This window comes from Rutilus rutilus (assembly GCF_951802725.1).
Source record: "Rutilus rutilus genome assembly, chromosome: 3".
NCBI lineage: Eukaryota > Metazoa > Chordata > Actinopteri > Cypriniformes > Leuciscidae > Rutilus > Rutilus rutilus.
This window is the reverse complement of record NC_140211.1, coordinates 54,454,349-54,467,228: the sequence shown is the minus strand read 5'-3', so window position 1 is coordinate 54,467,228 and position 12,880 is coordinate 54,454,349. Positions and strand designations below refer to the sequence as shown.

Sequence of the window (12,880 nt, the reverse complement as noted above, 5' to 3'; positions counted from 1 at the left end):
TTATTATCAATTTTGAAAACAGCTTTTGCTGCTTAATGTTTTTGTGAAAATCATCTTTGATAAATAGAAAGTTCAAAAGAAAAGCATTTCTTTGAAATATATATCTTTTGTAATATTATAACTGCCATTTGTAATGCTTTTAATTAACTGAATGCATCCTTGCTGAATAAAAGTATTATTTTCTTAATTTCTTCTTCTTTTTAAAGTGTAACTGTTTACACAGAAATATTAATCAAGCAAAAACTCTTTTCAACATTGATAACAGTAAGCATCATGTGACACTGAAGAAAATTCAGCTTTTATCACAGGAAAAAAAATTACATTGTAAAATATATTCAGATAGAAAACAGTCATTTCAAATTGTAATAATATTTCACACACATAGGGCCAGATTTACTAACATTTAACGCCCCAAAATTTCTTAAACCAGACTTTAATTTGCGCTGCTCTTGGTCATTATGGAAACGATCCGGCTGCGTCTGTGTTCTTTAATTTCCATGTCGTCAGTAGATCACGCGCAGAACTTTATAGAAATGGATAGAAATGTTCCGTCATGGTTCCATTGAGGTGATCACTCAGAACATCTCTATATTGATTTGCAGTGACCCTTCCCTTTGAAGGGATGAGTGTGGATCCAAACCATGCCAGCCTGATGCTGCTAAATCCAACTTTAGTCATCTGGCTCAGTGCCATGAGAAGCAAAATATTTATAGTTATGATGTCTTTCCTCACAGCACTCTCAAAGGCAGGCAGGCGGTGACTGTGCTATATAGTGAAACATGACCTCAATTTGCTCCAGTGTGCCAACTGTTCCTCCTGCACCTTTAGGAGTTCAGATACAAATTCCTAAATAAGAAAATTTGCACTTGTGCATTTTTCGCAGTGTGGCGGACCCTGATATCAGCAGGTTACTTTCTCTATTAGAGATTCAGTCGACATTGCAAAATAAGGTTGACTACTGTGATACCATGTTTTGACTCCCCTTAAGCTTTCCAAGCATAACATCTATGAAGGTTTTGAACATGGATAAATATTTAATGAACTGTATTTTTTTTTTTTCTAGTCCATGCAAAAAAACTGCTGTTGTTAAATCTGGGTTAAACAGATATGCAAATCCACTTACTCAAGAACGCTATAATTAATGCAGATTTTTATTTTGTTTGCATCAAGGTATGTTTACCCTGTCCTATTTTTTGTAGTTAGGTCAAATAGTTTATTCCATGAAAATCAGATGCATGGCACAAAACAAGCAGGCATCCGCATTGTGCTGCTTTAATTCTAACCTATTCAAATCATCTCAGCATGAAAGCTTTTGAGATACTGTAGCATTAACTTCCATTGTGCATGAGTGTGCACTCAGAATGAAGAGCAGGCATATAGTGTGTTATTGTCTTTACAGAACTGAACCGAGAAGACAAGCAGCATTTGTCTTACACAATACAATCAAAACTAAACAGCATTACTGTTGTAGTTATGGCTACAGATGAAAAAAACAAAACAAAAAAAAACGTTTAACCCCTGAATGACCTGTTTTAAAAGGGTAACAGATCAGCCGAATAAAATGCCAGGTTTGATTTTTTTTACTGCAAAGCTCAAGGGAACGAACAGAGGAAATGAAGCGAGCAATTCTATTCATGAAGTCTTAATGTGTCGCTCTAACACCCAATTACAGCCAAGCGTGGCTTCTGATTATATTAGATATAAAGTACTGGCTATTTGGTTGTTGTTTTTTCATTCTGTTAGCAACCTTCTCTGATTTTAATTTTCATTATCGTGGACTTTTAGTTTGCTTTGTATCATATCCTACTGTCTTTGTTCTAGTTTCTCTTTAGTTATATGGCAATTCATCAGATCATCACACCTGTTAGACTTTAAGTTCGTTTTCAGTGTGTACTTAAGTTCCTTGTTTCCTCAGTTCAGCGTTGGTTGTTGTTTGTGTATTACGCACACTGTTACTTTGTCCTGGATTATCCTGTTGAATTTTCATCTTTGGGTACCTTCCATTTTAAAGGTTCCTAATGTTGTTTTGGAGTTTCCAACAAGAGGTTTACATGTATCTAAGGTAAAAAAAAAAACACTTTAATTTTCTCATAATATACATTGCACATCACCACTTTTCTCACAGTGACTGAAACAGCTTGATAAGAGAGCGTCCTCTGCTCTGATTGGTCAGATGGCCCAGTCTGTTGTGATCGGTCTACTATTTACCGCGCGTGTCGGAAAGGAAACAGCCATTATCATATCTGAATTTCAGCTCTGAATCTTCCTCAGCACCTGTGATACGAACAGTAACGTTGGCATCGGTTTTACCATTTCAATTCCAATGCTAGTCCTCATCCTTTGGAAATGCATGCAAAGTAGATTCACAGCACTGAAAACAGCGACTTCTCGACATGTCAACGCCACAAACCAAGGCCTCAGCTACAGTGTTTGAGGGAGGGTCAAATTATATGTTGTTCGCGGGCAGCCAGTGAAGACCAGCTGAGCAAATGTTATGCACATTTTTCCCAAACCTAGCTATATTACACACTGCATGAAAAGCAAAATACACTTTAAAGTGTCTTAGTTACAGTGTAATTATTCTTTTAAGTTCTCAGTAGTATCAATTAACAACATGTACTTACTATAGGGTAAGGGTTTGGTTTAGGTTAGTTGCATGTAATTATGCATAATTTACTGTTGTTGTTATTATTATAGCAAGTACATGTGTAACAAAGTCACTTTTACTTAAGAGTATACTTAACAATGTTGCTAAATTATTCATATTTTTAAAGATCAGTTTCATTGTGAGTGAGCATTAAATTACCACTAAATGTAATATACATGTAAAAATAGGAGAAATGAGCAGCACAATTAAAATATACAGTATCGACCAATACGGATCGATTTCAAGAGCTACTGCAACTACTTGCTAGTTGAAATTGAGTTTTAGAATATGTTGCTGTCTATGCATCTGAATTTAACAAGGCCAGATTTAGCATATGGGTATTTGGGCACCATACAGGGTTGAATAAATATTTTCAAATAGCATTAGATACGGCATAATGGCCAAAGTCATCGCCTGCTGAGGCACAATGCCTGCTGGGTCCACCAAACCAACACTGCACAGTGACCAGAGGTTTCGCAGACGGGGTGTCCAGAGGAACAGCGACACTTTATTACACTGAATAAGCCTATGGTACTTCATCATGCTAAGTTACAGAACATTGACTTACAGAGAGACTACAGTATAGAACTTAGTTACTACCCAACTACTTTTTTTCAAGTGCTAAGTGAGTTAAAACACTATAAATGCATGTCGTATGTGAGCTGTACTGATTAATAGCCTGTCTTTCTGGATCAGGGGCTTTGCCGTGTCTTTGTTTAACAGAGCTCATTGTGATTATCACAGGATAAACCCTCCAGCAAGGCCATAAATCAGCCCTGCCGAGGCTCCTCGCGCACACAGCCATCTGTCAGTCAAAAGGCCAGATGAGGGCAACTTGAAAAATTTCGAGTCTCTTCCGAGGTGTGCCAAGTACAGCATCTCTGCTGTGTTTCCATGCCTTTCTGTTGAGGTAATTAACCCCAACCCGCTGCTTATTAGAGGAGACTCACAGGGAGCGGAGGATGAGAGGAAATGAGAAATCACAGCTTCTTGAAAGAGCAAACGCAGTCCTTGGAGACGGTGTCATCCGATTGACTCTTCGCAGATCACCCAGCCTTCAAACCAAATATTCCATAACATATATTCCTTCTGACTACATCACAGTTAGGTAACGTTCATAAATAGGTCATACAGCTCAGCATTTCTCACCTATGCCACTAAAATATAATAAACAATAGAGAAAAATCAGTTTGCAGTCAACACACCCTTCAACACACTTTTACATTAACCTCAATAATAATACTGACTGCACATCATTACCATAACATCATAACTTCACAAATGAGTTCCAATGCGACCTGCAGCTTTTCTGCTGGCGCTCGTGTCCGTTACATTTCTGTTGTAACAAGGCTTTTTTAATGAGCAAAATGTAAAAATAATAGTGTGTTCCCTCAAATTTAAAAAGTTATATTTTAAAAACATGTTTCTGATAACCAAACAAACTAACCTAGCCGACAAACATATTCATAGTCTAAGAGAGACTTGAATTAATAACTATTTTCATCAATTTCTTACTATTTACTGCTTTGAAGTGGGAGTTTTTAAAGTGGTAATACCATAACTAACTTCTAGAATAGCTAGACAAATTCTGTCCATTGTGTTCATACAGTGTGCGCACTTGAAATCAGAACGGATGAACCGGAAAAATGAAACAATGAATAAAGAATAAACAATGGAGAGAATTCCTCATCTAGCCAACAAACTGTCTGAACAAGTGGACTAAAGTTCAATAGCCAAGTACAAATATGCAAGGAATGTTTCGGTAACACTTTACAAAAGGTCTCATTTGTTTACATTAGTAAATGGATTAACTAACATGAACTAACAATGAGCAATACATTTGTTACAATACTTATTAAATAAAATGTAATTACGTATTAGTAAACATTGAAATTAACATTATTAATAAATGCTGTAGAATTATTGTTTTTTTCTTGAAAATCCAGTTTTCACAATACGTCACATTATCGAATTTCATGTTGACTTCAACATTACCGTTAAAAAGTGAATAGAGTGTTTGTCATAATCAATAGCAGGATCCTATTCCACAGCAGCACTTTCTATTCCTGCTTCTTCTTCTTCTGCAGAATTGCATCCTTCAGCTCCCATGAAATGCTGTTTTCTTGATTTGTTTAAATGTGGCGCAGTACTTTGCATAAAAGCTAAATGCAAATGGTATGAGAGCAGATAAACAGAATGTAATGAGCTGAGAATTTGTCCGCTTCACTTCGCTCCTCTACACAATGTAACTACACAATTGAAAGAGGGACTAAGTGATTCTGTTGTTGTTTCTCTTTGGCTTTCAGCAGAAAATCCACTACAGCGCTAAAGAGCTGCTGTGCAGAAGCGTGCTGCATTTTCATCAACTTGAGGATGACAGGGAGATCAGGCAGGCCATCCTCCAGGCTGTTTGTACCAGGTGGTGGAGCCACAGCTGGCATGTACCTCTTCCACATAAATCATTCATTCTGGAAAACACTTGTATGTTACAGAGAGAGAAGCGATGTAAAGTCTGGGACCATGAAGTTTAGAGCAACCTTTGTCGGCACTGTATTGTAAGATACAGATTTGGCGCTTAAAAGTGGACTAAAGTCATCCTTCCCTTTGGAAGATGAATGCAGATAAAGCAATATTCTGGTAAAGTTAAGCTCTATCAACAGCATTTGTAGTATAATGTTAATTACCACTCATCTCTAATTTTCTCTGAGGCAATGAGGCACTTACAATGGAAGTCAATGGTGCCAAATGTTAAGCAGAAATGTGAAGCGTTAAAATGTTTCTCACATTAAAGGGGTCATGTTTTTATTTTTATTTTAATATGTTCCTTGAGGTTCACTGTTAATACAAATTCACAAAATAACAAATACAGTCTGACTCTCTGTCAGAAATGATCAGTTTTTAAAGGTTGTTGGTAAACGGCCACTGTTATGCTTGGCTAGCATCATTGCGTAGGAAACATTATGAACGCCCGCTCGCTATCGCATGTGCATGGGTAAGTGTTTTGAAAACATTATCATATAAAACCGTCCTTTACTGACAAAGCATTATGAAATCATTTGCGTACGGTTTGTGATGCAGCTGCTGTCAGATCCAATACAATTGGCTTCATTAGGGTGGTCCTTATTTTTAAAGTCTCCAATTGTCATGCTCTTAACCCTTTAAATTGTTCCTTTATATAAGAAAATACAGCATGCCAATTTTTATGGCAGTAACATAATTATTACTGGTAGCTCAATAGCTTTAAACTTTCTGAGATTTTGATGATTTTCGTAAAAACAGATCATTTGAATTGGTGTTGTACCTGGCTAGTAAAATTCCAAAAAGAATCTCCATAAAAGCATCTAATGCACCATATATTCCTAAATATGTATTTTAGATACATATCTCAGTTTACTGATTGTAGAAACTAAATCCAAATGAATCCATCCATGACCCGGTTTAGCAGATTTACCTTTCCTGGTGGAATCAATACATATTTCTATTGATGATCACCTTGGTTATTGTTTGGGTTTAGAGCACATTTTTTGGTTTAAAAAATTACATTACGTTCCTTGAAATTGAACCGGAACTTTGGCCGAATCAAGCAGATTATCAGGAGGCACAGGCAACCATACATGCAATGAAAGTAGCCGAGAGAGGAGTGGCTCTGATTCAAGAATACAATGGCTATCTCACACACTCTGAAGAACAATTGCAGTTTCTCCTTCATGTGGTGGAAGATCACCGACGGATCTATCCAGACTGAAAAAGTCAACACTAAAGTTGAAAACTTTGTGCTTTTTTTGAGATTGTTGTCATTGTTGTCATGTCAGTGTTGATCTGATTTCAATAAAATGTAGTTCATTTGCAGCAACTTTTAATATTACTTGCATATCACAATAACGCCGCACAGCTTAACATAGGCAATCTTCCACATGATTGAGCTACCTCTAAATCTCTTTTTTTTGTCAACATTTTTGCATATTTCTAATTTTGAAGTTAAAAGGAACAGTTTAAGAGGTTAAGACACTAACATTTTCCAAAAAAAAAAAAAACGGACTTGATAAGGACCACCCTAGGCTTCATCTGCCATCAAAAGTTTCTGATGTGATGTGATGCAACGCTCACAGTCAGGCAAATGTCATTCGTTAAGCAAATGAACGCCAGTGGTGCGTCAATATCTTGCTCTGGACCAATTCATAAACAGATGTTTTTGCCTGTGTGATGTCACAAATCCCACAATATCAAAATGAACCATTTTTGGAGCTTGATTGAAACTTGCAGGATGTTTTAATGGTACAAAGGCTTCTTATATGTCTAAAGCTCAAGGCTAATTTGATTTCTCTTGTCATAACCCCTTTAAATCTTTTGTGAAAACGTGTGCATTGTCTGAGCTGTAAAGTTGTTCTGGCCATTTTTACAGCCTTTTTAGGGGTTTAGGCGTTGCGTTGTCACAACAAAGAAGTTGTAAAAGTGGATATGGCTTTACATAGAAAACATCAGTAAGTGATTTAAGTATAGTTCTGTTTAAGTTGCTCAAACAGTAGAGCATGGTGCTAGCAACGGCAAGGTCATATAAAGGTTTGATTCCCAGGAAAAGCTGATCAATTGTCTGGTAAAAGCATTAGTGTAAAGGTACATTTGTTTACATGTTTACGTATAGGGGAAAACTATTGCAACCGGGCATGAAAAAGAAGTTGCGAAGTTGTGATAGTCTTTTCTTCCCTATTGTCATGTATATCTGAGTGAAACAGCTTTTCAAACAAAAAATAAACGCAGGGCAGGAATTGATTTTGTCCATGGGGAATATAGTGCTGAAGGGATGATGTCAAAACACAGAAGAATAATTCGCCAGTGGTTCATTCAAAATATTCCTATGCTTTTATAATGGGGTTATTCAGTTTATGAGTGAAATAAGATCTGTGGTAAGTATAACTTGACGATACTTTGACACTTTTTATAGTTTACACCTGGTATTAAGGCGCGTTTTGGTCGATCGGATCACAAGTAGACGAGGGAGACACATTCCCGTTCACACCTGGTGTTTTAATCCGACTCTTTTGTCCACTTTCAACCACTTCTGTCCTGATTTCTTCGAGGGGAGGGTCTATGGGTGGGTAAATGTGGGGGCTTTTTCAGCTCTTTCGATCTAATGGACAAAATAAGCTCAAGCAATTTGCATATGTACGCGACCGGAGACGACAGAAAACACATGGAGAGACGGAGAGAAGACGGTCTTTTGTGGCATTCGACGACATGAGCGTTTACACTACGAAAGCAATCCGGTCGAATGTGTGTGTTTTTCACTACCTCTGAAAGTAGTCGAAAGTGGACAAGCTCAAAACGTTTTAGACCCTGTTTACACCTAGTATTAAAGGGGTGGTTGATTATGATTTCACTTTTCTAACTTTAGTTAGTGTGTAATGTTGCTGTTTGAGCATAAACAACATCTGCAAAGTTACAATGCTCAAAGTTCAAAACAAATGGAGATATTTGCTTTTAAAGAAATCGCTTTTTAAGGACTACAACAAACGGCTGGTAGAGACTACACAACATTCCTCCCGGGTTAGTGACATCACCAACCCTAAAATTAACATAAACCCCGCCCCCGGAACACGATTTATAGATTATGAAGACAGAATATGCTAATCAATGACTAGAAGATAATTACACATAAGCTACATAAATTCACCAACTAACCATTCAGAAATGTCCTGTTGCTTCTACATGTTGTCACTTCTTCTTGAGTCTCTCCATCATTGTCTGAATCCGGTTTGAACATAAAAGCCTAAAAGTTTTTGAAATGTTCAGTGCATGTTGAAGCTCCGCCCTCTGTGCTGGGAGCAGCAGCTCATTTGCATTTAAAGAAAATTAAAGGAATTGTATTACATGTTAACCCATTCACTTCCATTATAAAAAATCATTACTAAACTGAAAACGTCAACAATGCAACAAAACATCAAGTGTTGAAACCCAAAAATGCTCACTAATGCTCTTCTCCAAGCCCATTCCTGAAGCCCACAGCCGTTGCCAAACAGCTCAACGTGTCTGCGGCTGTAGCTCGGGAATGTTTGCTCTAGTTCTCATCTGTAGCTGCCTCTCAGCTCAGCGAGGTTTGTTTGCACCCTTGAGCGCTACACTGCCTGTCAGCAACCCATATCAACAGTTAGTAAGTACGACATAATCATCTCTCTAACAATGAAGTGTGTCTTTTATAACAAAGCACAAAAGGATGCCATTAATAAAATTATATAGCAGACTTTCTTGAACAACACAAGATTTCTATTCATAAGATATTCAGTGAAGCAGACAAATCATGCTGTGCATGTTGTAGACTAATAAACCAGAAACAGAACAGCAAATTGCTTGTGTTCTCTCAGATCTGCAACAAATTAGCACTTTCCGAAGTAGCTGAAAACGAATCCGGAATAAAGCTTGCGCAACAGTGAGAAACTACAAATGCTTTATTGTTTATTTGGCAGATGCTTTACGGGGAAGGTGGGTTAGGCTGTATTGCAAGAGGAAGAATCCACCATTTGCTTTTGCACGAATATGATCAAGATCAAGCAATATATTCACAAACGACCAAATGTTGACCTCAAACATGTAATTGAAGTATCCTACACTTTTAAAAGTAAAGGTTCCAAAAGGAGGCCAAAGAACCTTTTGGTGAAAAGTTAGTGAAAAAATAGTTTTCTTAGTGTGAAGAATATTTAAATAATTCGAAGAACCTTTTTCCACTATAAAGAACGTATAAAGTGCAATGCATAGGTTCCGTTGAGGACCTCATTGAACCCTAAATGCCAATTAAGAATGCTTATTTAAAATAGTGTGTCAAATAAATAAATGCATTCATGATAAAAAAAAAAGAAATTGTGTGTGCTGAGAAAAGCTGAAAAATCTAAACTATCTGTTCAGACAGAAGCAATCAGTCACTTTTCATAATTAATGTTCAGCCAGTGCCAAGTTCATTAAACAAGAGTCTCTGAAGAGAGAAGGAGAGGAGTTTGCAATCATCAGTGGTCTTTGTGAAGCTGCCAGATCACGAGTGGAGGTCACACCTGCATAAAAGTGCCATTAAAGAGGAGGCAAGGTGCAATCAACCTGATTTGAACAGGACAGGACAAATGTTCAATTGATATTCAGGTCATGATGATGAAATTCCATAGATTCTTCTGTTTATCAGGAAGAAACTCTCCACAATGGGATTCTATTTCAGAGCAACCCTCTCTCCAGGTCATGTCTGTCCACAGTACAGACAAATATTTACTATGGTAACCACAGTGTCTAACAAAATACTTATTTTACAGTTACAGTTACAAGAACAAAACATGTATGTTTATAAACTTGTCATATAATATTTGTCATTGTATAGAATTTATTTTTGAAGTGACAGTGCCTGCTAATACAGCATTACCAAAGAATTTTGAGGAAATTATGGCTACTAAGGAAAATTTTTCAAAGACCAAATGCTACTGAACAAAAAACCTGAACAAAACGTCCCTGAAAGCTTCAGTTGTTTTAGTACAATGAATGCAATACATATCACAGGTAACTGTGGTTACCATGATACGTCTTTGTAAGGGCGAAAATTCAGTTGAATGTTCAATGAAAGGTTTATATATATATATATATATATATATAGCCTTAACATAAGTTACATAATATCATTTTTGCTGAATTGATGGTCCTCAGCTGTATTCCATTTTCTCATAGGAAAATAATTCATAAAAGGGATATAAGATATGATATAGTGCTTAATAGTGTGAAAATACTTTTAAATCTATGAGCATTTTGGCCAGTCTCACATCAGAAATCTTTGATTATTTATAACAGTTCTATAGCTTGGTTGAAAACAAATAAACAATCTGATTTTCTCAGTTTTTACACAAACTGAAGTGTTGACTGCATTAATCGAGCTCAACTATTACCCTATTATTGTTAACACATAAAAACTGTTCTTTAATGTATTATTTATTTATTTGGTCCAAAACTAGTTAGCCCGTGCTGTGAGACAGATCTAGGTTGCATTTACAAATTTGTATTTTATTTATTTTATTCTAATATTTATCTAAACACCCCTTCCAATCACCATTTGCTTAATAAAAAAAAAAAAAAAAAACTGTTTAAGATCCTCTAATAGTGGAAAGTGGCATTTAACTTATTTTTGGCACGTATTTTTGCTGAATTTGTGGTTGCATGTCAGCTGTATTTGTCATTGTGAACATTTTTAGACGTCACATTTTTATGCACAATTATTAACCACACATTCGTCTTACCTTGTATATGCTGATTAACTACATTCTCCAGTCGATCCAGTCGCTCTATAATCCGCAGAGTTTCTCCTTTCCTGTCGCCTTCCAACTTTTTGGCTGGGACAGGCATCGGCACTTTGATGTACACATTAGCGATGTAATTAGTCACCCATCCGACGTACAAAAGACACACTATGTTGGTCATGCCACTTAGTATCACACATGTAGACACCAAAGTTTTGGTTCTCCTGGTGCAAGCCATTCCGACATCCCTCCATATAGAGTCCGAGATACAGCGGACAAGTGCGCCTGTCCTCAACTCTGTATGCGCTCCGATGGAGAATCACGCGCTAGTTCGGTCCTCGCGACTGACGCAAACACTACAGCACGTGCTGCATTCTGCCACAGATTCCAACGACTTGAAATGTGCAACTATCGTCTTGTTCCAACACGACTCGCCGCGTCCTCCATCCGCAGCGGTATAGAAAGGAGAGTGAAGGTGCGCCAGTGTGTGTGTGATTTGATCCTGAGCCTGTTGACCAATGAGATGAGCTGTAATCTATGGGACCAATTGCACAATGATCCAGTAACAGTAAGGAGGTGCTTTATGAAGACAGAAACATAAAAATTTTATGAAACATTTGATAATATGGTTCCACTATGTGTAACATTTAAATGAATCATTTCACACAAATCCTTTTGTGTAGCTACATGTTTTTACTTTTTACATTGTAAAAAGTAATGTTTTATTTTTTTTTATTTTTTTTATGCCTGCATGTAATTATAGTTGCAATTAATTTCGGTAATTACATCTAGAATTAAGCTCTTGACCCTTCCCTTACACATTAAAGGAATAGTGGTAACACTTTATTTTGCAGTGTCCTTGTTACAAATATTACATGAACTCACCATAGCATTAACAGTAAATCATGCATAATTACATGCAACTAACCCAGACCCTAATCCTACCCTCTCCCTATAGTAAGTACATGTAGTTAATCAATATTACTCAGTACTTAAACATATAATTATACTGTAACAATGACACCTTAAAATAAAGTGTACCCGGAATAGTTCACTCAAAAATGAAAATTCTTTGTTACACTTTATTTTAAGGTGTCTTTGTTACATTGTAATTATGCATTTAAGTGCTGAGTAATTCTAATTAACTTAATGTACCTATAGGGTTAGGATTAGGGTTTGGTTTAGGGTTAGTTGCATGTAATTATGCATCATTTTATAATTTTTACTACTACATGTAACATGTCACAAGGACACTGTAAAATTTTAAAGAGTTACCAAAATCCCTGAGTTTTCCCTGTCTTGTGTTCGTCGTCGTTAATGGTAATCGTGTGGTATGCTTCTGTGTTATTTTCGGTGCATATTCTTGGTCGTTTATTCTGCTTTTTACATCTTCTTTGGAATCTTCTGCTTCTTACTTCTTCTTCTTTCTTCTCCAGCAGGTGGCGACAAGTGTATGATGAGTAAGTCACTGAATCATTCACTCCTCATTGGTTCATTCATTTTAGTTTCATTATTGTTCAGGAACGAAACACTAGGGATGGCATAATAATTTGATTTGCACAATAGATGACAAACTTTGATCAAATTGCAAGTGTCCATGTTTTAGGTTGTAACAACAGCAGTCTTTATGCTTGACATTTATTTACACAGTTTAAGAACAAGCTGTTTATTTCTTGTAGACTTTATTGTAGCTGATAAATATAGGAATATTATATCAACACTTGAGACACATATCACAAAATAATACTGAATTCAGATCCTGAAAAAAAAAAAAAGCAAGTGTTACTTAGATAAAAACATTGTACAACAGAGGGAACATAATCATATAACAAACAGGATTTTGGCACTTAGAAGTGTTGGGTTGAAGGAAACCATTATTTGTACAAGAAGCCAAGCTAAGGTTCATAGTGCACACTTGTAAGCAACAATATATGTAATTGTCTGTGTAGAAGCCAGTAGCATTAGCCCTATATCT

The 12,880-nt window shown here is 36.5% G+C and overlaps 1 protein-coding gene across 1 annotated transcript in view; it reads right to left on the bottom strand.

Moving 5' to 3' along the window:
• galnt18b (UDP-N-acetyl-alpha-D-galactosamine:polypeptide N-acetylgalactosaminyltransferase 18b) overlaps positions 1 to 11,422 on the bottom strand; it is a 106,596-nt gene extending 95,174 nt beyond the window's left edge. The window contains exon 1 of the mRNA XM_084404461.1: positions 10,906 to 11,422. Coding sequence (XP_084260587.1) covers positions 10,906 to 11,143 — 238 coding nt within the window. The 5' untranslated portion in view covers positions 11,144 to 11,422. The remainder of the gene's footprint in view (positions 1 to 10,905) is intronic.
• Between the last annotated feature and the right edge of the window lie 1,458 nt (positions 11,423 to 12,880).